The sequence below is a fragment of the Anser anser genome (genome assembly GCF_964211835.1).
Source record: "Anser anser genome assembly, chromosome: 34".
Classification (NCBI taxonomy): Eukaryota; Metazoa; Chordata; class Aves; order Anseriformes; family Anatidae; genus Anser; species Anser anser.
The window spans coordinates 371011-398898 of NC_139755.1; the positions used below are offsets into that span (position 1 = coordinate 371011).

General features: G+C 60.9%; 2 protein-coding genes across 6 annotated transcripts; both read right to left on the reverse strand.

Annotated features, from left to right (window-relative positions):
- Nucleotides 1–5457: 5457 nt before the first annotated feature.
- On the reverse strand, nucleotides 5458–11373 carry ACIN1 (apoptotic chromatin condensation inducer 1). Its single transcript, XM_083814994.1, is given in 7 exon segments — nucleotides 5458–5694; nucleotides 5697–5759; nucleotides 5842–5918; nucleotides 7056–7167; nucleotides 7279–7307; nucleotides 7310–7343; nucleotides 10796–11373. Coding segments are annotated over 7 exon segments (597 nt in total). The 5' UTR covers nucleotides 10934–11373; the 3' UTR covers nucleotides 5458–5550.
- Nucleotides 11374–12539: 1166 nt separating this feature from the next.
- LOC310888343 (large neutral amino acids transporter small subunit 2-like) lies at nucleotides 12540–25371 on the reverse strand. Of its 5 annotated transcripts, none has more exons than XR_014575883.1 (11): nucleotides 25172–25371; nucleotides 24517–24665; nucleotides 21843–21968; nucleotides 20744–20897; nucleotides 20546–20669; nucleotides 20360–20463; nucleotides 19567–19663; nucleotides 18676–18825; nucleotides 16057–16234; nucleotides 12746–13025; nucleotides 12540–12671 (listed from the first exon to the last, which is right to left on the reverse strand). XR_014575883.1 is itself a non-coding variant. In XM_083814955.1 (11 exons), the coding sequence occupies exons 2-11, from the start codon at nucleotides 24647–24649 to the stop codon at nucleotides 12817–12819; spliced, it is 1215 nt and encodes a 404-aa protein (XP_083671081.1). In that variant the 5' UTR covers nucleotides 24650–24665; nucleotides 25172–25371; the 3' UTR covers nucleotides 12540–12816. The 5 variants fall into 5 exon arrangements, 4 of the variants coding, with proteins under 4 accessions (XP_083671081.1, XP_083671080.1, XP_083671079.1 ...); XM_083814955.1 differs by having other exon boundaries at nucleotides 12540–12890; nucleotides 12951–13025; XM_083814954.1 differs by having other exon boundaries at nucleotides 12540–12908; nucleotides 12951–13025.
- Nucleotides 25372–27888: the final 2517 nt, after the last annotated feature.

The following is a 27888-nucleotide window of genomic DNA, read 5'->3' on the forward strand; positions in this document are numbered from 1 at the left end:
GGGTGCCCCATAAGTAGCAGTTGGGGGTCCTGGAATCTGTGGGGTGCCCCATAAGTAGGATTTGGGGGTCCCGGAGTCCACGGCGTGCCCCATAAGCGGCGCTCGGGGGGCCTGGAGAGCTGTGGGGCGCCCCCTAAGTGAGGTTTTGGGGGTCCCGGAGTTCGCGGCGTGCCCCATAAGTGGCGGCTGTGGGTCCTGAGATCTGTGGGGCGCCCCCTAAGTAGCAGTTGGGGGTCCCGGCGATCCGTGGGGCGCCCCCTAAGTAGCAGTTGGGGGTCCCGGCGATCCGTGGGGCGCCCCCTAAGTAGCAGTTGGGGGTCCCGGTGATCTGTGGGGCGCCCCACAAGTGAGATTTGGAGGTCCCAAGTTCCGTGGGGCGCCCCATAAGTGGCACTTGTGGGTCCTGAGATCCGTGGGGCGCCCCATAAGTGAGATTCCGGGGGTCCCGGCGTCTGCGGCGTGCCCCACAAGTGGCGCTTGGGGGTCGCGAGGATCCGTGGGGCGCCCCATAAGTGGCGCTGTGGGGCCCTGCAGTCCGTGGGGTGCCCCATAAGTGAGATCTTGGGGGTCCCGAGTTCCGTGGGGCGCCCCGTAAGTGGCACTTGGGGGTCCCGGAGATCTGTGGGGCGCCCCATAAGTGAGATTTGGAGGTCCCGACTTCTGTGGGGTGCCCCATAAGTGGCACTTGGGGGTCCTCGAGTCCTTGGGGTGCCCCCTAAGTAGCAGTTGGGGTCCCGGTGATCCGTGGGGCGCCCCACGAGTGAGATTTGGAGGTCCCAAGTTCTGTGGGGTGCCCCCTAAGTAGCAGTTGGGGGTCCCGGCGATCTGTGGGGCGCCCCACAAGTGAGATTTGGAGGTCCCATGTTCGGTGGGGTGCCCCATAAGTGGTACTTGGGGTCACAGCGATCCATGGGGTGCCCCACAAGTGAGATTTGGGGGTCCCGAGTTCCGTGGGGTGCCCCATAAGTGAGATCTGGGGGTCCCGGTGATCTGTGGGGTGCCCCATAAGTAGCAGTTGGGGGTCCCGAGTTCTATGGGGTGCCCCATAAGTGACATTTGGGGGTCCTGGAGATCTGTGGGGTGCCCCATAAGTAGCAGTTGGTGGTCACAGCGATCTATGGGGTGCCCCATAAGTGGCACTTGGGGGTCACAGCAATCCGTGGGGTGCCCCATAAGTGAGATTTGAGGGTCCTCGAGTCCTTGGGGCGCCCCCTAAGTAGCAGTTGGGGGCCCCGGCGATCCGTGGGGCGCCCCACAAGCGGCTTTTCGAGGCCCGGGCTCCTTCAGGGCAGCCGACCGGAGGCCGAGGCCCCCCAAGTCCTTCGGGGGGCGCCGTGGGGCGGCCGTGGGGCGCCGCGGGGCACTTGTGGGGCGGGCGCGGGACGCCGCGGGGCGCCGTGGGGCGGGCGCGGGGCGCCGGCTCCTCCGTGGGGCGTCGGGGGGGCCCCCGGGGGGGGCACTGGGGGGGTCCCGGGGTCCCCCAGGAGGCCGCGTCGAGGTCCCGGGGGTGCCAGCGGGAGGCACTTGGGGGTCGCGGAGCTCCGGCCGTGGGGCGCCCCCCAAGTGTGGGGCGGGGCGGCGGCGGCGGGGGGGGGCTCCGTCAGCCAGCGCTGGGTGCCCAAAAGAGAGACGTTGGGGGGTCCCGGAGCGCCGTGGGGCCGCCCCACACGTGTGGGGCGCGCGGGGAGGGGTGGGGGGCAGGTTGGGGGGCTGCCCCCCAAGTGGGGGGGGGGGGAACTCGGGGGGGCGCAGATGTGGGGCACCCCCTAAGTGGTGTGGGGGGGTGGGGGGTAAAAAGGGGGGCGCGGGGGGAGATGGCGGGGGCGGGGCTTCGGCCCCACAAGTGTGGGGCGCCCCCCAAGTAGGCGTGGGGCGCCCCCCGAGGGGGTGTGGGGCGCCCCCCAAGTGAACGCGGGGGACCCAGAGGGGCTCGAGGGGTCACGGGGCTGCCCCCCAAGCAGCCGTGGGGCAGGCGAAGATCTATGGGGCTGCCCCCCAAGTAGCCGGTGGGGCGCCCCCCAAGTCCCTATGGGGCGCCCGAGGCGCTATGGGGCTGCCCCCAAGTCGCTATGGGGCTGCCCCCCAGTCCCTACGGGGCCCGGAGGTACTCCAAGGAGCTATGGGGCTGCCCCCCAAGTCGTTACGGGGTGCGCAGGGCGCTATGGGGCTGCCCCCCAAGTAGCTGTGGGGCGCACAAACATCTATGGGGCTGCCCCCCAAGTAAACGGGAGGGACCCGGAGATGCTCGAGGGCGCTGTGGGGCTGCCCCCCAAGTCGCTGTGGGGCGCCCCCCAAGTCCCTATGGGGCCCCCCAAATATCTATGGGGGCCCCCCAAGCAGCTATGGGGCACTGAAGCCGCTATGGGGCTGCCCCCCAAGTCCCTATGGGGCCCCCAAATATCTATGGGGCTGCCCCCAAGTATCCCTGGGGTGCCAAGGCGCTATGGGGCTGCCCCCAAGTATCTATGGGGCCCCAAATATCTATGGGGCTGCCCCCAAGTCCCTACGGGGCGCCCCCCAAGCAGCTATGGGGCACTGAAGCCGCTATGGGGCTGCCCCCCAAGTCCCTATGGGGCCCCCAAATATCTATGGGGCTGCCCCCCAAGTCCCTCTGGGGCACCCAAACCCCTCTGGGGCTGCCCCCAAGTCCCTCTGGGGCTGCCCCCCAAGTGCCCCCCACAACCCCCCCCCGATGTGGGGCTGCCCCCCAAGTGCCCCCCCCCCCCCCCACGCGCGGGGGTCGTTACCTCGGGGTCCGGGGGGCGCTCGGGGGGGGCGGCCCCGGGGGGGGGCCCCAGCTCCATGGGCGCCGGCGCTCCTCGCTGGGGGGGGGGGGGATCAGTGGGGCTGCCCCATAGCGGGGGGGGCAGTGGGGCTGCCCCATAGCGGGGGGGGGTAAGGGAGGGGGGGTGCCCGGCCCCATAGCGGGGGGTTGGGGGGGGGAGGGGGGGGCCCCGCACTTGGGGGGCTGGGGGTAACCGGGGGCGTCCTGCCCCATAGAGCGGCCCCGGCCCCCATAGATTTTACCCCTGGCCCCAGAGATCCCCCCCCAGCCCCATAGATTGGCCCCCCAGCCCATAGGAGCCCCCCCAGCCCCATAGATTTTCCCCCTGCCACAGATCCTCTCCCCGCCCCATAGATCCTCCCCCCGGCCCCACAGATTTTCCCCCTGACCCATAGATCCCCCCCAGCCCCATAGATTGTCTCCTAGCCCCATAGATCGTCCCCCCAGCCCCATAGATTGGCCCCTAGCCCCATAGGAACGCCCCCAGCCCCACAGCTCCTCCCCCCGGCCCCACACATCCTCACCCCACACCTCCCTGCCCCACATCCCCCAGCCCCACAGATCCCGGCCCCACAGATCCCAGCCCCACATCCCCCAGCCCCATAGATCCCGCCCCATAGATCCCCCAGCCCCACATCCCCCAGCCCCACAGATCCCCGCCCCACATCCCCCAGCCCCACAGATCCCCGCCCCACATCCCCGCCCACATCCCCCAGCCCCACATCCCCCAGCCCCACATCCCCAGCCCCACAGATCCCCGCCCCACATCCCCCAGCCCCACAGATCCCCGCCCCACATCCCCCCGCCCCACATCCCCCAGCCCCACATCCCCCAGCCCCACATCCCCCAGCCCCACATCCCCCAGCCACACATCCCCCCGCCCCACATCCCCCAGCCCCACATCCCCAGCCCCACATCCCCCAGCCCCCCCCGCCCCTCACCCCGGCCCTATTGTGGGGCCCGGCGCCGTCTCGGGGCGGCCATCTTGCCGCTTACCCAGCAGCCCCCGCGCGGGGAGGGGCGGGGCCGGGAGGGGAGGGAGGGGAGGGGAGGGGAGGGAGGGGGGGGGAGGGGAGGGAGGGGAGGGGGGGGGGGGAGGGGAGGGAGGGAGGGAGGGGAGCCGCCCCCCCCCCCCCCCCCCCCCCCCCGCTCACCCCTGGGGCCGCGGCGGCTCCTGGCGGGCGTCCTGCGGGGGGGGGGGGGGGGGTCAGGGCGCTCCCAGTAACACCAGTAACGCCCACCAGTAACACCAGTAACGGCCCCTCTCCCCCCCAGCCCCCTCCCAGTATATCCCAGTCCCTCCCAGTCCCGCCCAAACCCCTCCCAGTACATCCCAGTGCCCCCAAATTTTCCCCCCCAGTCCCTCCCAGTGCCCCCCAACCTCCCCCAATCCCCCCCCCCAGTGCCTCCCAGTAGCCCCCAGTGCCCCCCAAACCCCTCCCAGTATATCCCAGTCCGCCCATTTCCCCTCCCAGTGCCCCCCACACCCCCCCAGTCCCTCCCAGTCCCTTCCCAGTCCCCCCCAGTGCCCCCAACCCCCTCCCAGTCCCCCCAGTAGCCCCCAGTGCACCCCAACCCCCTCCCAGCTCCCCCATTTCCCCCCCCAGTCCCCCCAGTCCCCCCCAACCCCCTTCCAGTCCCTCCCAGTCCCCCCATTTCCCCCCCAGTCCCTCCAGTAGCCCCCAGTGCCCCCCAACCCCCCCCAGTCCCCCCATTTCCCCTCCCAGTAGCCCCCAGTGCCCTCCAGTCCCCCCCCAGTTCCCCCAGTTCCCCCCCCCACTGCCCTCCACCCCCCCAGTACCCCCCCAGTGCCCCAATTTCCCCCCCACACCCCCCCAATACCCCCCAACCCCCTCCCAGTTCCCCCATTCCCCCCCCCAGTCCCTCCCAGTAGCCCTCAACCCCCCCCAGTCCCTCCCAGTCCCCCCCCAGTGCCCCCCAATTCCCCCATTTCCCCCCCAGTGCCCCCCAGTCCCCTCCCAGTCTCCCCATTTCCCCTCCCAGTGCCCCCCAGTAGCCCCCACACCCCCCCATTTCCCCCTCAGCCCCCCCAACCCCCTCCCAGTTCCCCCATTTCCCCTCCCAGTGCCCCCCACACCCCCCAGTCCCTCCCAGTCCCCCCCCAGTGCCCCCATTTCCCTCCCAGTGCCCCCCAGTCCCTCCCAGTAGCCCCCACACTCCCCCAGCCCCCCCCCAGTGCCCCCCAACCCCCCCCAGCCCCCCCATTTGCCCCCCAACCCCTCCCAACCCCCTCCCAGCCCCCCCCCAGCCCCCCCCAGTCCCTCCCAGTGCCCCCCAGTCCCTCCCAGTCCGCTCACCGTGGGGCGGGGGGGGAGGCGGCGCTGCCCGGGGAGGAGGCGGGGCCGGGCGAGGAGGAGCCCGAGGGGGAGGGGGAAGGGGGCGGGGCCTGGCCACGTGACCCCCGCCCCCGGGGGCGTGGCCTCGGCGTCGGGCCCCGCCCCTTCCGCGGGGGGCGGGGCTTCGGAGGGGGGCGGGGCTTCGGCGGGGGGCGTGGCCTCAGAAGGGGGCGTGGCCTCGGTGGGCGGGCTTCGGGAGGGGGCGTGGCCTCGGGAGGGGGCGTGGCCTCGGGAACAGGCAGGGCATTGGCAGGGGGCGGAGCCTCAGAAAGGGGCGGGGCTTCCGCGGGGGGCGTGGCCTCTGCGGGGGGCGTGGCCTCGGGTTGGGGCACAGCCTCGGGTTGGGGCGTGGCTTCAGCGGGGGGCGTGGCCTCCGAAAGGGGCGGGGCTTCGGAAAGGGGCGGGGCTTCAGAAAGGGGCGGGGCCTCGCAAGGGGGCGGGGCTTCCGCGGGGGGCGTGGCCTCGGCGGGGGGCGGGGCTTCGGGCTCCCTCCTCCTCCTCGTCTTCCTCCTCCTCCTCCTCCTCCTCCTCCTCCTCTTCCTCCTCCTCCTCCTCCTCCTCCAAGGGGGCCGGGCCCCGCGGCGGCCCCGGGGGGGTCCCTCGGGGGGCTTCCGGCCCTGCTCCCGCAAACAGGAAGCGTGAGGAGCCCCGAAATCGCGGGGTTCGGGCCCAAAAGCGGAGGGGGGGGGGGGAGGTTACCTGGCGCACCCGCTCGCTGCGCCGCTCCGGCCTCCGCCCGGGCTCCTCGTCCGAGTCCTCGCAGCTGCGGCCCGAGGCTGCGGCGGGGAAGGGGTTAATTTTGGGGGGCTCTGGGGGGTTTTAGGGGGAAGGGTGGCGGGGATTGGCCCCAGGTGGGGGTGAAACGGCTGTAAAATTAACCAAACGCCACCAAAATGGGCCCAGGTTCCCCCTAGATGCTCTGAATCCCCTCAGAACAGCCCCGAATTCCCCTCGATTTCCCCCAAATCCCCTCAGAACGACCCCAAATTCCCCTTAATTTCCCTCAGATCCCCTCAGAACAACCCCAAATCCCCTCAAAATGACCCCAATTTCCCTTAATTTCCCCCAAATACCCTCAAAATGGCCCCAAATCCACTTAATTTCCCCCAAATCCCCTCAGAACGACCCCAAATTCCCCTCAATTTCCCTCAAATCTCCTCAAAATGGCCCCAAATTCCCCTTAATTTCCCTCAGATCCTCTCAGAACCACCCCCAAATCCCCTCAAAATGGCCCCAGATTCCCCTTAATTCCCCCCAAATCCCCTCAAAATGACCCCAATTTCCCCCAAATCCCTCAAAATGGCCCCAAATCCACTTAATTTCCCCCAAATCCCCTCAGAACAGCCCCAAATTCCCCTTAATTCCCCCAAATCGGCCCCAAATTCCCCTTAATTTCCCTCAGATCCCCTCAGAACAACCCCAAATCCTCTCAAAATGACCCCGATTTCCCCTTAATTTCCCCCAAATCCCCTCAGAACGACCCCAAATTCCCCTTAATTCCCCCAAACCCCCTCAAAACCACCCCAAATTCCCTCAAATTGCCCTCCATTCCCCCTAATTTCCCTCAAATCCCCTCAAAATGTCCCCAAATCTCCTCAAAACCCCACCAAAACGCTCCCAAAGACCCCTAATTCCCCCCAAACACCCCCAAATCCTCCCAAATCCCCTCAAAACAACCCCAAATCCTCCCAGATTTCCCCCAAATCCCGTTAACCTCCCCTAATTTGCCCTAAAACACTCCCAATTCCCCCTAATTTCCCCCCAAATCCCCTCAAAACACCCCAAATCCCCCCTAATTCCCCATAAAACCCCCCGAAGCGCCCCCAAATCCCCCCAGAATCCTCCCCAAACCCTCCCCGTCCCCGTTTTGGGGAAGAAAACCCCCAAAATCCCCCGAATTTCCCCCAAACCACCTTCGAGCTCGGCGGCCTCGCGCGCCTCCCGCTCCAGCCGCTGCTGCAGCAGCTCCTGCTGCTTCTCCAGGTACTGCTTGATGAAGCTGTTCTGGCTCATCTCCTCCCCGATCTGGGGCAAAAAAAGGCAGTTTTGGGAAAAACGACGCTCGGTCAAGGGCCTGGGAACGTTTTCGGGGGGGTTCTGGGGGTTTTTTTGGGGTGGTTTTGGGGTTTTTTTTACCTGGGAGTTGGGCTGGAAGGTGGCGTGGGCGTTGAGTGCTTCTGGAGGTTCTCCAGCATCAGCGCCTGGGGTTTGGGGGAAAAAGCAGGGATTTTGGGGCAGCCCCACAATTAAAACAACCCTCCCCGCTTCCTTGATCCTTTACGCCCCCAAATAACCCCAATTTACCTCAAAAAAACCCTTACAATGCTCCAAAACCACCCCAAACCCCTCAAAACTCATTGTACTCAAATCTCCGTAATATCCCCACAAACAAAACCCCCAAAACCCACAAAATTCACCCAAAATATGTCAAATTTCCCTCCCAAAACTTACTGTTAAGGGTTATTATAATTTTCCACCTGAAAATCTCCTCACGAAACCCCAAAATTCTTTCAAATCTCCCAAAATCTCATTGAGCTCACAAAAATAGGAGTCTCTGGGGTGTTTCCACCTCTAAATCTCCTTAAAAAAACCAAATCACCTCAAAACACCCCAAAAAAATAACATTTGGGGTCTCCAGGAGTCCCTGCACCTAAATCTCCTCAGAAAAAGCCAAATTTTCCTCAAAAAAGCCAAAATCTCCTCATGATCCCCCCAAAACTCACTATATGAGGATTTCTAGGGGTTTCTCTACAAAATCTCCTCACGAAACCCCCAAAATCTCCTCACAAAACCCCAAAACCTCCTCACAAAACCCCCAAAACCTCCTCACAAAACCCCCAAAACCTCCTCACAAAACCCCAAAACCTCCTCACAAACCCCCAAAACCTCCTCACAAAACCCCCAAAAATCTCCTCACAAAACCCCCAAAACCTCCTCACAAAACCCCCAAAATCTCCTCACAAAACCCCCAAAACCTCCTCACAAAACCCCCAAAATCTTACTGCGGAAGCTTTCTATGGGTCCAACTAACCCCAAACCTCCACAAAATCCCACAAAACCCCCAAAAAATCTCCTCAGATCAACCCCAAAAACCATAATTTAAAAGTTTTCTCCAAAATCTCCTCACAAAACCCCAAAATCTCCTCACAAAAGTCCCCCAAACCCCTCATATTGGGGTTTTCTATAGGTTTTTCCATAAATTCTGCTCATAAAACCCCAAACCTCCTTAAAACCACCCCGAACCTCACTGCAGGATTTTTCTATAGGTCCCCATAACCCCCAGTGTCCGCAAAACCCCCAAAATATCCTCAGGATCATCCTAAAAATTGCCATACAAATATCACGTAGAGCCTGCCCATAAAATCTCTTCAAAATTATTCCAAATCCTCTCAAAAATACCCCAAATCCCCTCACAAAAATCCCAACTAACTCTTAAGACCTCAAATCCCGTCAAGACCGCCCAAAATCCCCTCAGGACCCCCCACATCTCCTCGGAAAGACCCTCAAAAATCCCACGATCCCCAAAATCTCAGAAAAAATAAACATCGGGACCCCCAAAAAGACCCCAAATCCCCTCAAAAGCCTCCAAACCCCCTCAAAAGCACCCCAAATGCCACCAGAAACCCCCAAAACCCCTCAGAAAGATCCCAAATCCCCTGAGGACCCCCAAAATCTCCTCAGAAGCCCCCAAAAAACACCTCAAAACCACCCCAAATCGCCTCAAAACCACCCCAAATACCCTCAGGAAACCCAAAATCTCCTCAGAATTGCCCAAAAACCCTTCAAAAACACCCAAAACCTCTTCATAAACGCCCCAAATACTCTCAAGGCCCTCCAGATCCCCTCAGGACCCCCCAAACCCCCTCATAAACACCCTAAGCCGCCCTCAAAACCCCCAAAATCTCCTCAGGACCCCCAAAATTTTCTCAAAAGCCTCCAAAACTACCTCAAAAATACCAGAAATCTCCTCAGGATCCCTAAATCTCCTCAGAAGCCCTCAAAAATCATCTCAAAAACACCCCAAATCCCCTTGAAATTCACCAAAACCCCTCAAAAAGACTACAAATCCCCTCACGACCCCCTAAATCCTCTCAGGACGCCCTAAAAACTCCTCAAAAACACTCTAAATCACCTCAAAACTCTCCAAGTCCCCTCAGGACCCCCTAAATCTCCTCGGGACCCCTCAAAATCCTCTCAGAAACTCCCCAAGTCTCCTCAGGAACCCCAAATCTCCTCAGAACCCCTCCAAAACGCCCAAAAAAACAACCCAAAATTCTTTCAGGATCCTCAAAATCTCCTTAAAGGGCCCCAAAACTACCTCAAAAACACCCCCAAACCCCCTCAGGACCCCCAAAATCTCCTTAGAATCCCCCCAAAGTGCCTCCAAAACACCCCAAAATCACCTCAGGACCCCCCAAATCTCCTCAGGACCCCCCCCAAATGCCTTTAACTCCCCCTAAACCCCCTGAGAACCCCAAAATCTCCTCAGAGATCCCCAAAACCCCCTCAAAACTCCTCAAAACCCCTCAGAAAGACCCCAAACCCCCTCAGGACGCCCAAAATCTCCTCAGAATCACCCCCCCAAAAAAACCAAACCCCCTCAGAACCCCCTAAATCTCCTCAGGACCCCCCAAAACTTCCTCAAAAACACCCCAAATCCCGTCAAAACTCTCCAGATCTCCTCACGACCCCTTAAAATTTCCTTGGGACCCCCAAAATCCCATCAGAACCCCCCCAAATCTCCTCAGAACCCCCAAAACCCCCCCATAAAAACCCAAATCCCCTCAAAAACATCCTAAGCCCCTCTCAGAACCCCCAAAATCTCCTCAAAAGCCCCCAAAAAACACCTCAAAAAGACCCCAAATCTCCTCGGAACTCCTCAAAACCCCTCAGGACCCCCTAAATCTCCTCAGGACCCCCCCCAAACTCCCTTCAAAACACCCCAAATCACCCCAAATCCCCTCCGAACCCCCCCAAACCCCCTCCGGCCCCCTAAAATCTCCTCAGAAGCCCGCCTAAATCCCCTCAAAACCTCCTCAGGACCCCCAAAATCCTCTCAGGACCCCAAAATCTCCTCAAAAGCCCCCCAAACTGCCTCAAAAACTTCCCAAATGTCCTCAGAAAGTCCCCAAATCCCCTCAGGACCCCCCAAATCCCCTCAGGACCCCCTAAGCCTCCCTCAAAGCCCCCCAAATCCCCTCAGAATCGCCCCAAATCCTCTCAAAAACACCCCAAATCCCCTCGGGGCCCCCAAAATCCCCTCAAAACACCATAAATCTCCTCAGAATCGCCCCAAAACCCCCTCAGGACCCCCAAAATCTCCTCAGGACCCCGTAAGTCTCCTCAGAATCGCCCCAAACCGCCTTCAAAACACCCCGAAACCCCCCAAATCCCCTCAGGACCCCCAAAATCTCCTCAGAAGCCCCCAAACCCCCCTAAAGACCCCCTAAATCTCCTCAGTATCGCCCCGAGTCCCCTCAAAAACCCCCAAATCCCCTCAAAACCCCCCAAATCCCCTCAAAAACCCCCAAATCCCCTCAGGACCCCCAAATCCCCTCAGGATCTCCTCGAACCCCCCCCCCCGGCCCCCTCTCCCCCCGCCGCCATCTTCCCCCTTCCCCCTCCCCCCTCCCCGCCGCAGCCCCGCGCTCACCCCCCGCAGCCGCTTGACCAGGGCGCTCTTCTGGCCGCTCTTGGCCAGCCCCCGGCGCTCCAGGGCCGCCTTCAGGTCGGCCACGCGCAGCAGATGCAGCGGCCGCCCGTCCAGCGTCACCTCCTCCCCGTCCGCCATCTTGCGCCTGCCTCCGCCCCGCCGCCCCCTTCGGCTCCTTCCGGACCCGCTTCGGCTCCTTCCGGACCCGCTTCGGCTCTTCCCGGACCCGCTTCGGCTCTTCCCGGATCCTTTCGGCTCTTCCCGGAACCCTTCGGCTCTTCCCGGAGCCGCTTCGGGCGTTTCCGGAGCCGTTCGGCTCTTTCCGGACCCCTTCCGGTGTTTCCGGAGCCCGCTCGGCTCCGCCCCGCCCCCTCCCTTCGGCTACTTCCGGCAGACTTCGGCTACTTCCGGTAAGCTTCGGGTGTTTCCGCCCTGACCTCGGCAACTTCCGGAAATCTTCGGCAACTTCCGGCCAGGCTTCGGCTCCTCCCGCTCCCCCCCCGCCCCTCGGGGTCCCCTTCGGCAATTTCCGTCAATTTTCGCCAATTTTCGCCGATTTCCGCCCAAACTTCGGCTTTTTCCGCCAATTTCCGCCAAATTTCGCCCCCTCCCGCCCCCTCTCGCCCTCCCCCTTTCTCCCCCCTCCCCTCTGCTAACCCGGATGTGACGTCATCCCGCCCCACCGGAAGTGGCGGCCTGCTTCCGGGTCGTGGGTGGGCGGGGTTACGGCGGATGTGGCGTCACGGGGCGTGCTGGAAGTGGGGGGGGGCGGTGTTAGGGGTAGGGTCGCCTCCAAGGGGTTTGTTTACGTCAGGAGGGGTTGTTTATGTAGGGTCTACCGGAAGTGGGCGTGTTTACATCCCGCGGGTTTGTGTAGGGCCTACCGGAAGGCCCCTTGTTTGTGTAGGGCCTACTCAAAAGGGGGTTGTTTACGTAGGGCCTACCCTAAAGGGCGTTGTTTACGTTGTGTTCTTGCCCGTGGGTTTATGTAGGGCCTACCAGAAGGCCCCTTGTTTACATAGGACCTACCAGGAAGGGGATTGTTTACATATGGCCTACTGGAAAGCCCATTGTTTATGTAGGGCCTACTCAAAAGGGGGTTGTTTACGTAGGGCCTACCACAACAGGCCTTGTTTACATGGTGTTCTCGCCCCTGGGTTTATGTAGGGCCTACCAGAAAGCCGACTGTTTACGTAGGACCTGCCAGAAGTGGAGTTGTTTCCATAGGACCCCCCCAAAACCGCCTTCGTTTTGGTAGGACCTACAGAAACGCTCTAGTTTGCATAGCACCCCCACGTGGATTTGTTTACATAGGACCTACAAAAACAAGCTTGTTTACGTAGGACCCCCAACAAAGGGGTTTGTTTATGTAGGCCCTACAAAAAGGGGCTTGTTTACGTGGGACACCCAAGCTGGTTTACGTAGGACCTACAGCAAGGCGTTTGTTTACATCGGACCCCCCCCCAAATCCCTCTTTGTTTGGGTAGGACCTACAGCAACGCTCTCCTTTATGTAGCACCCCCCCACATCGGTTTGTTTACGTAGGACCTACCGAAACAGCTCTGTTTACATAGGACCCCCCCCCCCCCCCCCAACGGGTCTTGTTTACGTAGGACCTACAAAAACTTGTTTACATCCCCCCCCCCCAAACCTTCTCCGTTTACGTAGGCCCTACAGAAACGCCTTTGTTTACGCGGCCCCGCCCCCACCCCCCGTGGCCCCGCCCCCACACGGCCGGCACGGCTGCCAGGACCTCTTTATTTACGTCGGGCCCTACAAAAACGCCCCCGCTGCCGGGGCCGGGCCCCGCGCTATGGGGCAGCCCCACGGCGAGGGGGGAAGGCACTGGGCGGAGTGTGGGGGGCGGCCCCATAGGGTGTGGGGCAGCCCCATAGCGAGGAGGTGTGGGGCAGCCCTATGGGGCTGGCTTGTGGGGCAGCCCCATAGGATGTGTGGGGCAGCCCCATAGCAAGATGTGGGGCAGCCCCATGGGGTCGCTGTGTGGGGCAGCCCCCCAGGGCTCAGGTGTGGGGCTGGGCGGCGAGCGGCTGCTGCTCCTCGCCGGGGGGCTCGGGGTCGCCGTCGGCTTTGGGGTCGCCGTGGGGCTGGGGGTCGCCGTGGGGCTGGGGGTCGCCGCCGTGGGGCTGGGGGTCGCCGCCGTGGGGCTGGGGGTCGCCGCCGTGGGGGTAGACGACGAGGCAGAGCTGCTGGCCCAGGCGCGTCAGCGAGGCTGCGGGGAGAGCGGCCGGGAGCCAAAAAGCCCCGAAACGGCCCCAAAACGGGCCCCCAAGAGCCCAAAACGGCCCCGAATCGCCCCAAAACGGACCCAGAGATCCCAAATGGAGCCCCGAGACCCCAAACGGACCCGAAATCCTCCCAAATCACCCCAAAATGGCCCCCAAAGACCCCAAAACAGCCCCTAAAGACCCCAAAGTGGCCCCAAAACGGCCCCCAAAGACACTCAGTGGACCCCAAAGGCCCCCAAATGGGCCCAAACTACCCTAAACGGCCCCAAAATGGCCCCCAAGGACCCCGTGATGGCCCCAAAATGGACCCAGAGACCCCAAACGGACCCCAAATCCTCCCAAATCACCCCAAAATGGACCCCAAAGACCCTACATGGACCCCCAAGACCCCCAAATGTCCCCCAAAGCCCCAAAATGACCCCAAAGCTGGCTTCTAAGGACACCAAACCAGCCCTGAAAGACCCCAAACTGGCCCCAAAATGGCCCTCAAAGACCCCAAATGGACCCAGAGATCCCAAAATGGCCCCCAAAGCCCCAAAATGGCCCCAAATCCTCCCAAAGTGACCCCAAAATGGACCTCAAAGAACCCAAAATGGACCCCAAAACCCCAAAATGACCCCAAAATGGCCCCTAAAGACCCCATAATGGCTCTCAAAGACCCCAAAACGGACCCCAAGACCCCAAAACGGACCCCAAGACCCCAAAATGACCCCAAAATGGCCCCGAAAGACCCCAAAATGGCCCCCAAAGACCCCAAAATGGCCCCCAAATGGCCCCCAAAGCCCCCAAATGTCCCCAAAATGGACCCCAAGACCCCAAAATGGCCCCAAAATGACCCCAAAGTGGCCCCTAAAGATCCCAAGATGGCCTCTAAAGACCCCAAATGGACCCCAAGACCCCAAATGGACCCCAAGACCCCAAAATGGACCCCAAGACCCCAAAATGACTGTATAATGGCCCCTAAAGACCCCAAAATGGAACCCAAAGACCCTAAAGTGGCCCCAAAATGGCCCTCAAAGACCCCAAATGGACCCCAAGACCCCAAAATGGCCCCAAAATGGCCCCTAAAGACCCCAAAGTGGCCCCAAAATGGCCATCGAAGACCCCAAATGGACCCAGAGATCCCAAAATGGCCCCCAAAGCCCCAAAATGGCTCCCAAAGACCCCAAAACTGGCCCCCAGAGACCCCAAAATGGACCCCAGAGACCCCAAAATGGACCCCAACGCCCCAAAATGTCCCCAAAATGGCCCCTTGAGACCCCAAAATGGCCCCTAAAGACCCCAAAATGGCACCAAAATGGCCCTCAAAGACCCCAAATGGACCCCAAGACCCCAAAATGGACCCCAAGGCCCCAAAATGGACCCCAACGCCCCAAAATGACCCTAAAATGGCCCCTAAAGACCCCAAAACTGTATCCTAAAGACCCCAAAATGGCCCCTAAAGACCCCAAAGTGGCCCCAAAATGGCCCTCAAAGACCCAAAATGGCCCCAAAATGGCCCCTAAAGACCCCAAAATGGCCCCAAAATGGCCCTCAAAGACCCCAAATGGACCCAGAGATCCCAAAAGGGCCCCCAAAGCCCCAAAATGACCCCAAAATGGCCCCTAAAGACCCCAAAATGGCCCCAAATCCTCCCAAAGTGACCCCAAAATGGACCTCAAAGAACCCAAAATGGACCCCAAAACCCCAAAATGACCCCAAAATGGCCCCTAAAGACCCCATAATGGCTCTCAAAGACCCCAAAACGGACCCCAAGACCCCAAAACGGACCCCAAGACCCCAAAATGACCCCAAAATGGCCCCGAAAGACCCCAAAATGGCCCCCAAAGACCCCAAAATGGCCCCCAAAGACCCCAAAATGGCCCCAAAATGGCCCCCAAAGCCCCCAAATGTCCCCAAAATGGCCCCCAAAGACCCCAAAATGGCCCCAAAATGGCCCTCAAAGACCCCAAATGGACACAGAGATCCCAAAATGGCCCCAAAATGGCCCGTAAAGACCCCAAAATGGCCCCTAAAGACCCCAAAATGGCCCCTAAAGACCCCAAAGTGGCCCCAAAATGGCCCTCAAAGACCCCAAATGGACCCAGAGATCCCAAAAGGGCCCCCAAAGCCCCAAAATGGCCCCAAATCCTCCCAAAGTGACCCCAAAATGGACCTCAAAGAACCCAAAATGGACCCCAAAACCCCAAAATGACCCCAAAATGGCCCGTAAAGACCCCATAATGGCTCTCAAAGACCCCAAAACGGACCCCAAGACCCCAAAACGGACCCCAAGACCCCAAAATGACCCCAAAATGGCCCCCAAAGACCCCAAAATGGCCCCCAAAGACCCCAAAATGGCCCCCAAAGACCCCAAAATGGCCCCCAAATGGCCCCTAAAGACCCCAAAATGGCCCCAAAATGGCCCCCAAAGCCCCCAAATGTCCCCAAAATGGACCCCAAGACCCCAAAATGGCCCCAAAATGACCCCAAAATGGCCCCTACAGACCCCAATTGGATCCTTGAGACCCCAAAATGTCCCCCAAAGCCCCAAAATGACCCTAAAATGGCCCCTAGAGACCCCAAAACTGGCCCCTGAAGACCCCAAAACGGACCCCAAAGACCCCAAAATGGCCCCTAAAGACCCCAAAATGGCCCCAAAATGGCCCCCAAACCCCAAAATATCCCCAAAATGGCCCCTAAAGACCCCAAAATGGAACCCAAAGACCCCAAAATGGCCCCCAAATGGCCCTCAAAGACCCTAAATGTCCCACAAAGACCCCAAAATGGCTCCCAAAGACCCCAAAATGTACCCAAAGTGGCCCCTAAAGATCCCAAGATGGCCTCTAAAGACCCCAAATGGACCCCAAGACCCCAAAATGGCCCCAAAATGGCCCCTAAAGACCCCAAAATGGCCCCCAAAGACCCCAAAGTGGCCCCAAATCCCCCAAGTGACCCCAAATCCCCCAAGCGACCCCAAATCCCCCCAAGTGACCCCAAATCCCCCCAAGCGGCCCCAAAACGCCCCCCCCTTACCGACCGCCCTGCGCAGGGCCGGGGGCTTCGTGCGGGGCCGCAGGGCCAGCAGGTAGATGGGGGCCCCGGCCGCCGTCACCGCCAGCCCCACGCCGCAGGCCAGCGGCTCCCGCAGCAGCGCCAGCGCCCCCAGGGCCGCCCACAGCAGCAGGTAGAGCCCCGGCAGCACCAGCGGCACCTGGGGGGGCGAGAAACGGGGAGCAATTAACGGGGGGGGCGTTAATTAGGGGACGGGATCGGGGGGGGGGCGCTGGAAGGGGGCTGGGGTTAAGGGGGGGAGCCCGGGAGGGGAGCGGGGTTAAGGGGAGGGGGCGGAAAGGGGGCTGGGGTGAAGGGAGGGGGGTAAAAGGGGGGAATAATTAACGGGGGGCGCTAATTAGGGGGAATAATTAAAGGGGGGAGCTAATTAGGGGGAATAGTTAATGGGGGAAGACGAAAAGGGGGAAATGATTAAGGGGGGAAGCCAAAAAGGGGGTTAAAATGAAAGGCGGGGGAACTAAAGGGGGGAATAATTAAGGGGGGGCGCTAATTAGGGGGAATAATTAACGGGGGGGCACTAATTAGGGGAATAGTTAATGGGGGAAGAGGAAAAGGGGGAAATGATTAAGGGGGGAAGCCGAAAAGGGGGGTAAAATGAAAGGGGGGGGGCACTAAAGGGGGGAATAATTAAGGGGGGGCGCTAATTAGGGGGAATAATTAACGGGGGGGCACTAATTAGGGGGAATAGTTAATGGGGGAAGAGGAAAAGGGGGAAATGATTAAGGGGGGAAGCCAAAAAGGGGGTTAAAATGAAAGGGGGGGGAACTAAAGGGGGGAATAATTAAGGGGGGGCGCTAATTAGGGGGAATAATTAACGGGGGGGCACTAATTAGGGGGAATAATTAAGGGGGGAGCTCCAAAAGGGGGGGGAAAAGGGACCCAAAAACGCCCAAAAGTGACCCAAGGGAGCCAAAGAGACCCCAAAAGGCCCAAAAGAGAGCTGAAAGTGAGCCAAAGGGACCCAAAAAGCCCCGAAAGTGACCCAAAAGGACCCCAAAAGCCTGAAAGGGACCCAAAAAGCCCCCAAAGTGACCCAAAAGTCACCCAAGTCACCCAAAGGGACCCAAAAGGGACACAAAGAGACCCAAAAGTGAGGAAAAGGGACCAAAAAGACTCAAAAAGGACCCAAAAAGGCCCAAAAGTGACCCTAAGAAACCCCAAAAGACCCAAAAAATCACAGAAGTGACCCAAAAGCCAGCCCAAAAGACCCAAAACGGAAACAAATTGACCCAAAAGGGACCCAGAGAGACACAAAAAGACCCAAAACCGAGGTAAAGGGACCCAAAAGGGAAGAAAAGGAACCCAAAAAGGCCCAAAAGGGACCAAAATGCCCAAAAGGGACCCAAAGGGACCCAAAAGTGACCCAGAAGTGAGGCAAAGAGACCCAAAAAGGCCTAAAAAGGACCCCAAAAGACCCAAAAGGGACCCAAAAGTGACACAAAGAGACCCAAAAGTGAGGGAAAGAGACCCAAAAAGACCCAGAACTGAAACAAATTGACCGAAAAGTGACCCAGGGAGACTCAAAAACACCCAAAAGTGACCCAAAAGAACCCGAAAGTGACCCCAAAAGGCCCAAAAGGGACCCAAAAAGGCCCTAAAAGACCCAAAAGGGGGGGAAAGGGACCCAAAAAGGCCCGAAAGTGACCCGAAAGGACCGAAAAAGGACCCAAAAAGCCCCAAAAGTGTCACAAAAGGACCCAAAAGTGAGGCAAAGGGACCCAAAAGTGACCCAAAGAGACCCAAAGGGACCCAAAAATGAACCAGAGAGACCCAAAAGTGAGGGAAAGCGACCCAAAAAGACCCCAAACTGAAACAAATTGACCCAAAAGTGACCCGGAGAGACTCCAAAACACCCAAAAGGGACCCAAAGGGACCCAAAGGGACCTAAAAGGACCCCAAAAAGACCCAAAAAGACTCAAAAGGGACCCAAAAAGGCCTGAAAGTGACCTGAAAGGACCCAAATGGGACCCAAAAAGCCTGAAAGGGACCCAAAAAGACCCAAAAAGACCCAAAAGGGACCCAAAAAGACCCAAAAGGGACCCAAAAGGGACCCCAAAACCCCCAAAAGTGTCCCAAAAAGACCCAAAAATCAGGTAAAAGGGACCCAAAAAGCCCCAAAAGGGACCCAAAAAGCCCCAAAAGCGAGCCTAAGGGCCCACGTTGACCCCGCCCACTTTGACCCCACCCCCTTAAGCCCCGCCCCTTCCGGTCCCTGCCCCCTTAAGCCCCACCCCTTCCGGACCCCACCCCCTTAAGCCCCACCCCTTCCGGACCCCACCCCCTTAAGCCCCGCCCCTTCCGAACCCCACCCCCTTAAGCCCCGCCCCTTCCGAACCCCGCCCCCTTAAGCCCCGCCCCTTCCGAACCCCGCCCCCTTAAGCCCCGCCCCTTCCGGTCCCCGCCCCCTTAAGCCCCGCCCCTTCCGGTCCCCGCCCCCTTAAGCCCCGCCCCTTCCGGTCCCCGCCCCCTTAAGCCCCGCCCCTTCCGATCCCCGCCCCCTTAAGCCCCGCCCCTTCCGGTCCAACCCCCCTTAAGCCCCGCCCCTTCCGGTCCCCGCCCCCTTAAGCCCCGCCCCCTCACCCGGATGGGGCGCGGCCTGCGGGGCTCCCTCCAGCGCAGCACCAGCAGCCCGGCCACGGCCACCCCGTACCAGAGGTGGTTGGCGAAGCCCACGTAGCTGATCAGCGTGTACGTGTCGCCCGTCACCAGCATCAGCAGCGTCGACACGCACTGGGGTGGGCGTGGCCAGCCCTTAAGGCCACGCCCACGAGGCCACGCCCACCACAAGCCCCGCCCACCGCCCCATAACCCCGCCCATTTCGCCATAAACCCCCCCCACCCCCCCCAAGATGGCCTCCACGGCCTCTAAACCCAATTAACACCCACTTTGGGGGCGTGGCCAGCCCTTAAGGCCACGCCCACAAGGCCCCGCCCACCCCAAGCCCCGCCCACCGCCCCATAGCCCCGCCCACACACCCGTTAGCCCCGCCCACCCCCCAACAAGATGGCCGCCACGGCCTCTAAACCCACTTCCTGCCCGCTTTGGGGGCGTGGCCAACCCTTAAGGCCCCGCCCACAAGGCCACGCCCACCCCAAGCCCCGCCCACAAACCCGTTAGCCCCGCCCACCACCCCCACAAGATGGCCGCCACGGTCTCTACACCCACGTGGGGGGCGGGGCTTATCCGAAAAGGGGGCGTGGCCACCCTTCAAGCCCCCGCCCCCTTTGACCCCGCCCACTGAAGCCACGCCCCTTTAGGCCCCTCCCACCCAGGCCCCACCCCTTTAAGCCCCTCCCCTTTCAAGCCCCGCCCCCCACAGTTACCAACCAAGCAGGCGCGCCCCCCTCCAAGCCCCGCCCCCTTTGGCCCCGCCCCCTTAAGCCCCGCCCCCTCAGGCCCCGCCCCCTTAAGCCCCGCCCCCTTTGGCCCCGCCCCCTTTGGCCCCGCCCCCTTTGGCCCCGCCCACTGACGGTGACGAGCAGGGCGGGGATGGGCGTGCGCCGCTCCAGGTGGATCATGGCCAGCAGGGCCGGCAGCTGCCCCTCGCGCGCCCCCGCATAGAACAGCCTGGAAGGGGGGCGGGGCTTAGAGGGGGGAGGGGCTTAGAGGGGCGGGGCTTATGGGGGCGGGGCTTATGGGGGCGGGGCTTTTTTTTAAAGGGGCCCCGCCCGATTTCCGCCGACCTCCCCCACCCCAATAGGGCGCGACCCCCCCAAAAGTGGGCGTGGCCAAACAGAAAGGGGCGTGGCCAAGCAGGAGGGGGCGTGGCCAATCAGAAGGGGGCGTGGCCTCTTTTTAAAGGGGCCCTGCCCAATTTCCGCCGACCTCCCCCACCTTATGGGGTGAGACCCCCCAAAGTGGGCGGAGCTCTGTCTAAAAGTGGGCGTGGTCAAATAGAAGGGGGCGTGGTCACGCATGAGGGGGCGTGGCCTTTTTTTAAAGGGGCCCGGTCCAATTTCCACCAACCTCCCCCGCCCCACCGCGTGCATCCCCCCAAAGCGGGCAGGGCCCGGTCTTAAAAGGGGGCGTGGCCAAACAGGAGGGGGCGTGGCTAATCAGAAGGGGGCGTGGCAACTCAGAAGGGGGCGTGGCCTTATTTTAAAGGGGCCCGGTCCAATTTCCACCGACCTCCCCCACCCCAATAGGGCGCGACCCCCCCAAAAGTGGGCGGAGCTCTGACTTAAAGTGGGCGTGGCCAACCAGAAGGGGGCGTGGCTTGTCGGAAGGGGGCGTGGCTTATCGGAAGGGGGCGTGGCCTCTGACCTGGAGCAGGTGAAGAGGGAGCCGTTGACGCCGCCGAAGGTGGAGAGCGCCACGGCCGCCGGCATCAGCCAGGCGAGCGGCCCCAGCGCCTTCTCCCCGAAGGTCTATGCAAATGAAGGGGGCGGGGTTAAACTGGGCGGGGTCGAGGGGGGCGTGGCTTGTGCGGAGGGGGGCGCGGCCTCTCACCACGGCGACGGCGTCCGATTGGAGGAGCTCGCGGGGGGTCATGGCGGTGACGTAGGCGACGTTGGCCAAGACGTAGACGGCGGTGACGAGCGGGATGGAGATGAAGATGGCGCGGGGCAGGTTCCTTAGAAGGAAAAAAGGGGGCGTGGCCATGCAAATCCATGCAAATGAGGGGAGCGTGAGGGGGGCGGGGCTTACCGCTCGGGCTCCACCAGCTCCTCGGTGACGTAGTTGAGGAAGTTCCAGCCCCCGTAGGCGAAGGAGCCCTGCAGGAAGGCCAGGGCCACCCGGCCGGCCTCGGGGGGCTGCAGCCACGAGAAGGCCAGGGGGGGCTGCAGCCAGGCCCCGTGGCCTGGGGGGGGGAGGCGACGTTAATTAGGGAGCCCCCGGTCTTAATTAGGGCCCTCCCGGTCTTAATTAGGGCCCCTCGATTTGAGTTACGCCCCCTTGATTTGCATTGGGGCCCCTTGATTCGAATTGGGCGATCCCGGCGCTGATTTGGGGGCTTACCCCTATTAATTAAGCCCTCCCGGTCTTAATCAGGGCCCCCCAGTCTTAATTAGGGCCCCCCAGTCTTAATTAGGGCCCCCCAGTCTTAATTAGGACCCCTCGGTTTTAATTAAGGCCCCTCAATTTGACTTAGGGCCCCTTGATTTGAATTGGGCGATCCCGGCGCTGATTTGGGGGGTTACCCCTACTAATTAAGCCCTCCCGGTCTTAATTAGGGCCCCCCGGTTTTAATTAGGGCCACCCGGTGTTAATTAAGGCCCCCCGGTGTTAATTAGGGTCCCTTGATTTGAATTGGGGCCACCCGGTTTGAATTAGGGCGATCGCGGCGCTGATTTGTGGGGTCCCGGTGTCAATCTGTGGGGTCGGGGTGTGGATTTATGGGGCTCCCGTCGCTAATTAAGGGTCTCAAGGCACTAATTAGAGTTCCCTGATGTTAATTAGTGCTCCCCAGTGCTAATTAGGATCTCCTGGCACTAACTGAAGGGCTCCCAGGGTTGTTTTATGGGTTCCCGGTGTCAATCTCTGGGGTCGGGGTGTTAATCTGGGGGGCTCCGCTCACTAATTAAGGTCCCCGGTCACTAATTAAGGGTCTCAAGGCACTAATTAGAGTCCCCTGATGTTAATTAGTGCTCCCCAGCGCTAATTAGGTCTCCTGGCACTAATTTGAAGGGCTCCCAGGGTCGATTTGTGGGATCCCGGTGTCAATCGGGGTGCGGATTTCTGGGGCTCCCGGCGCTAATTAAAGCCCTCCCGGCGCTAATTAGGGCTGCTCGCTAATTACACGGACCGGTGGCGAGGCGCCAGGCGCCGGCGGCCACGATGATGGCGAGGGCCAGCAGCTTCCCGGCCGTGCAGGCGTCCTGCAGGCGCGTGGCCGCGCGCACGCTGGCGGAGTTCAGCCAGGTCAGCAGCACTGCGGGGGGGCGGGCGTGCAACGGGTGTGCAAGGGTGAGTGTGCAAGGGGGGGTGGGGGGAGGGGGGAGGGGTCGTGGGGGGGCGGGGGGTGGGGGGTGGGCAAGGGAGGGGGTGGGGAGTGGGGGTGGGGGGGTGGGGAGAAGGTGGGTGTGCAATGGGTGTGCAAGGGGGAGTGTGCAAGGGGGTGAGTGTGCAAGGAGGCGGGCAACGGGCTGGGAAACAGGGTCGGGTGGGTGGGAAACGGGGCAGGGAACGGGATGAGTGTGCAAGGGGTGGGTGTGCAAGGGGGATGGGCAACAGGCTGGGAGTAGGGTCGGGTGGGTGGGAGATGGGGCGGGGAACAGGATGGGCGTGTGAGGGGGACAAGTGTGCAAGGGGGCGAGTGTGCAAGGGGCGTGCGTGCAAGGGGACAAGTGTGCAAGGGGGCGAGTGTGCAAGGGGGCGGGCAACAGGCTGGGAAACAGGGTTGGGCGGGTGGGAGACGGGGGCGGGGAACGGGCCGACTGTGCAAGGGGGCGAGTGTGCAAGGAGGTAGGCGTGCAAGGGGGATGAGTGTGCAAGGGGATGAGTGTGCAAGGGGACGGGCAACGGGCTGGGAAACAGGGTCGGGTGGGTGGGAGATGGGGTGGGGGAACGGGGCGGGCGTGTGAGGGGGTGAGTGTGCAAGGGGCGGGTGTGCAAGGGGATGAGTGTGCAAGGGGGTGGGTGTGCAAGGGGGACGGGTGTGCAACGGGGTGGGCAACGGGCTGGGAATAGGGTCGGGTGGATGGGAGAGGGGGTGGGGAACGGGGTGGGTGTGCGAGGGGGACGAGTGTGCAAGGGGGCGAGTGTGCAAGGGGACGAGTGTGCAAGGGGTGGGCGTGCAAGGGGGATGAGTGTGCAAGGGGGCAGGCAACGGGCTGGGAAACAGGGTCAGGTGGGTGGGAGATGGGGCGGGGAACGGGGTGGGCGTGTGAGGGGGACGAGTGTGCAAGGGGCGGGTGTGCAAGGGGATGAGTGTGCAAGGGGACGAGTGTGCGAGGGGTGGGCGTGCAAGGGGGGTGAGTGTGCAAGGGGGACGGGAAACGGGCTGGGAGTAGGGTTGGGTGGGTGGGGAATGGGGGTGGCGAATGGGGCGAGTGTGCAAGGGGGACGGGTGTGTGAGGGGATGAGTGTGCAAGGGGCGGGTGTGCAAGGGGCGGGTGTGCAAGGGGGTGGGCAACGGGCTGGGAAGTAGGGTCGGGTGGATGGGAAACGGGGCGGGGAACGGGACGAGTGTGCAAGGGGGGTGAGTGTGCACAGGGTGAGTGTGCAAGGAGGTGAGTGTGCAAGGGGGATGAGTGTGCAAGGGGGATGGGCAACGGGCTGGGAAACAGGGTCAGGCGGGTGGGAAACGGGGCGAGTGTGCAAGGGGGACAGGTCTGCAAGAGGACAAGTGTGCAAGGGGACGAGTGTGCAAGGGGCGGGTGTGCAAGGGGGACGAGTAATGGGCTGGGAAACAGGGTCAGGTGGGTGGGAAACGGGGTGTGTGTGTGAGGGGGACGAGTGTGCAAGAGCGACAAGTGTGCAAGGGGGCGAGTGTGCAAGGGGGTGGGCAACGGGCTGGGAAACAGGGTCGGGTGGGTGGGAGATGGGGTAGGAAACGGGACGAGTGTGCAAGGGGGCAGGTGTGCGAGGGGGACGAGTGTGCAAGGGGACGGGCGTGCAAGGGGATGAGTGTGCAAGGGGTGGGCGTGCAAGGGGGCGGGCAATGGGCTAGGAAGTAGGGTCGGGTGGGTGGGAAACGGGGTGGGAAACGGGACGAGTGTGCAAGGGGGATGGGTGTGCAAGGGGACGAGCGTGCAAGGGGGCGGGTGTGCAAGGGGGATGAGTGTGCAAGGGGAACGGGCAACGGGCTGGGAGTAGGGTTGGGTGGGTGGGAGAGGGGTTGGGGAAGGGGGTGAGTGTGCAAGGGGACGAGTGTGCAAGGGGGTGGGCAACGGGCTGGGAAACAGGGTTGGGTGGGTGGGAAACGGGGCGGGGAACGGGGCGAGTGTACGAGGGGGACGGGTGTGCGAGGGGACGAGTGTGCAAGGGGGACGAGTGTGCAAGGGGGACGAGTGTGCAAGGGGGACGAGTAATGGGCTGGGAAACAGGGTCGGGCGGGTGGGAAACGGGGCGGGTGTGTGAGGGGGACGAGTGTGCAAGAGGGACAAGTGTGCAAGGGGTGAGTGTGCAAGGGGTGAGTGTGCAAGGGGATGAGTGTGCAAGGGGATGAGTGTGCAAGGGGAACAGGCAACGGGCTGGGAGTAGGGGTGGGTGGGTGGGAAACGGGGTGGGGAACGGGGCGGGCGTGTGAGGGGGACGAGTGTGCAAGAGGGACAAGTGTGCAAGGGGGCAAGTGTGCAAGGGGTGGGCGTGCAAGGGATGCGTGTGCAAGGGGGACGAGTGTGCAAGGGGGCGGGCAACGGGCTGGGAGTAGGGTCGGGCGGGTGGGAGACGGGGCGGGGAACGGGACGAGTGTGCACGGGGATGAGTGTGCAAGGGGTGAGCGTGCAAGGGGGGGGCGGGGCGGGGCCCCCACTCACGCAGGCAGGCGGCCGCCAGCAGGCGCAGGGCGGGCTCGGGGGGCGGCCCGGGGCAGAGCGGGCGCAGGACGTAGGCGGCGAAGGTGAGGGCGATGACGGCCTGGTTGGTCGGGTACACCACCAGCACCGCCATCCACAGCCGCAGGAACCTATCGGCAGCGAGGGGCGGGGCCTCGAGACCACGCCCCTTTAAGCCCCGCCCCCTGTGGTTTATCGCCCCGCCCCCCGTGGGTTATGGCCCCGCCCCCCGTGGGTTATCGCCCCGCCCCCCGTGGGTTATCGCCCTGCCCCCCGTGGGTTATGGCCCCGCCCCCCGTGGGTTATGGCCCCGCCCCCCGTGGGTTATCGCCCCGCCCCCCGTGGGTTATCGCCCTGCCCCCCGTGGGTTATCGCCCCGCCCCCCGTGGGTTATCGCCCTGCCCCCCGTGGGTTATCGCCCTGCCCCCCGTGGGTTATGGCCCCGCCCCCCGTGGGTTATCGCCCCGCCCCCCGTGGGTTATCGCCCTGCCCCCCGTGGGTTATCGCCCCGCCCCCCGTGGGTTATCGCCCCGCCCCCCGTGGGTTATGGCCCCGCCCCCCGTGGGTTATCGCCCCGCCCCCCGTGGGTTATCGCCCCGCCCCCCGTGGGTTATCGCCCCGCCCCCCGCGTGCTCACCCCGCCAGGCCGCCGAAGATGTCCTTGACGTAGGCGTAGTCGCCGCCGGCCTTGGGGATGGCGGCGCCCAGCTCGGCGTAGCACAGCGCGCCCAGCGCCGTCACCGCCCCCGTGGCCGCCCACACCGCCAGCGCCAGCCCCACGCTGCCCGCGTTGCCCAGCACCCCCCGCGGCGACACGAAGATGCCCGAGCCGATGATGTTCCCTGCGGGGCAAGGAGAGAAATTTGAAAGTTAAATTTTCGAAATTTTGAAATTTTCGGATGCTTGAATTGGAGGGGGAGAAGCGTGGGGGTAGGCATAGGGGAGATATTTGGGGAGGGGGAAGTAGGGGGGACACGAAGATGCCCAAGACGATGAAGTTCCCTGAGGGGGCACGAAAATGTATTGAAATTTTAAAGTTAAGTTTTCGAATTTTGAAATTTTCAGATTTCGAAATTTCGGGTAGTTGAATTACAGGGGGGAGAAGCATGGGGGTAGGTATAGGGGAGATATCTGGGGGGGGAGATTAGGGGGGACACGAAGATCCCCGAGCCGATGATGTTCCCTGCGGGGGGGAAAGAGAGAAATTTTAAAGTTAAATTTTCGAAATTTTAAAATTTTCAGATTTCGAAATTTTGGGTAGTTGAATTACGGGGGGGAGAAGCGTGGGGGTAAGTAAAGGGGGGACAAATCTGGGGAGGGAAAGTAGGGGGGACACGAAGATGCCCAAGACGATGAAGTTCCCTGGGGGGGCACGAAAATGTATTGAAATTTTACATTTAAATATCTGGATTTTGAAATTTTGGATATTTGAATTATGGGGGGGAGAAATTTGGGGACGAAAGATGTGGGGGAGAAGTTTGGGGAGAGAAATGGGGGGGACACGAAGATGTCTGAGTCGATGACGTTCCCTGGGGGGGCACGAAAATATGTTTAAATTTTAAATTTAAATTTTCGGATTTTGAAATTTTGGATATTTGAATTATGGGGGGGAGAAGCGTGGGGGTAAGTAAATGGGGGACAAATCTGGGGGGGGGGGGGAAGTAGGAGGGACACGAAGGTGCCCGAGGCGATGATGTTCCCTGGGGGGGGCACAAAAATATATTGAAAAATTGAATTTATTCAAATCTTTAAATTTTAAAATACCTCAGTTTTAAAACACGTAAATGTATAGAGAGAAAACATGGGGTAAAAATACAGGGGAGAGATTTGGGGGTAAAAAGAGGGGGGGTAAAAATGTGGAGGAGAAATCTGAGGGTGAAAATATGGAAATGAAAAATTAATGTTAAATGTTAAAATAATTAAATAGCTCAATTTAAATATCTGAATATCTGAATATTTAAATTTATACAGGTTTAAATGTATTGGAAGGAGATGTAGGGCGTGAAAATCTGGGGGAGAAATTTGGGGAGGGAAAATCGGGGGGACGCGAAGATCCCCCAGCCGATGATGTTACCTGGGGGGGGGGCACAAATATTCGATTTTAAATATTTAAATTAATTATTTGAATATTTAAATATTTAAATATGCAGAGAGAAAACGCGGGGGTGAAAATATGGGGGAGGAATTTGGGGGGGGAAAACAGGGGAGGTAAAAACGTGGAGGAGAAATTTGGGGGGGGGGAAACGCGGGGGTAGAAAATACGGAAATTAAAATTTAAATATTTAAATTTATTTTAAAATGTCTTTGGGAGAAGTTGGGGCTGAAAATGGGGGGGTAAATCCCTGGGGGAAATGCACGGGGGGGAGGAAATTTGGGGGGGAGAAATTTGGGGGGGGGGAATCGGGGGGGGAAATTTCGGGGTGTGAGAAATCGGGGGGTGAAAACCCGGAAATTTAAATTTAAATACAATTAAAAATGCGAATTTTAAAAAGGGGGGGGGGGAACGTTTGGGGGAGAAATTTTGGGGTAAAAATGGGGGGGGGGGATAAAAGGGGGGTAAAAATTTTGGGGGGGAACGGGGGGGAGCAAATAAACGGGGGGGGGGAAACACGCAGGTGTAAACCGAGGGGGTAATTGGGGGGGTAATTAGGGGGGGGCAATTAACAGGGAGGGGGCAATTACAGGGGGCAAGGGGCAGGGGTGTGGGGTACGAAGGTCCCGGGGTTGTTACGGGGCGCCCCCAACCCCCCCCTAAAAACACCCCCCCCCAAAAAAACACCCCCAAATCCCCCCCCGAACCCCCCCCGAACCCCCCCAAATCCCCTAAAAAACCTAAATCTCCCCCCAAAAAAACCTAAATCCCCCCCCAAAAAACCTAAATCCCCCCCAAAATCCCTAAATCCCACCCCAAAAGAAACTAATTCCCCCCAACCCCCCCCAAAAAACCCTAAACCCCCCCCAAAAACCCTAAATCCCCCCCCGACCCCCCTAAAGCCCCCCCGTAACCCCTCTACACCCCCCCATAACCCTCCAAGCCGTCCCCAAATCCCCTAAAAAATTAATTAAACCCCCCCAAAAATCCTAATTCACCCCCAAACCCCCCCAAAAAAAACCTAAATCCCCCCCCAAAAATCCTAAATCCCCTAAAAACCCCCCATAACCCCTCTGAACCCCCCCGAACCCTCCAAAAACCCCTAAACCCCCCCCCAATTTTTCCCGATTCCCCCCTCCCAACCCCCCAAAAAACCCTAAATCCCCCCCAAAAACCCTAAAACCCCCCCAAAAACCCTAAAACCCCCCCAAAAAAAACCCTAAATCCCCCCCCTCAAAAAAAAAACAACCAAAAAAATCCTA

Bases quoted from the DNA above. Each gene is read 5' to 3' on its own strand.
- LOC310888343 (XM_083814953.1), bottom strand. From the start codon at position 24,649: ATGGCGGTGCTGGTGGTGTACCCGACCAACCAGGCCGTCATCGCCCTC. The intron at 20,898-21,842 runs GTCCGTGTAATT...TCCCCCCCCCAG, and splicing joins CGCCTGGCGCCTCGCCACCG to GCCACGGGGCCTGGCTGCAG. The intron at 13,026-16,056 runs GTAAGGGGGGGG...CTCTCCCCGCAG, and splicing joins GGCCCTGCGCAGGGCGGTCG to CCTCGCTGACGCGCCTGGGC.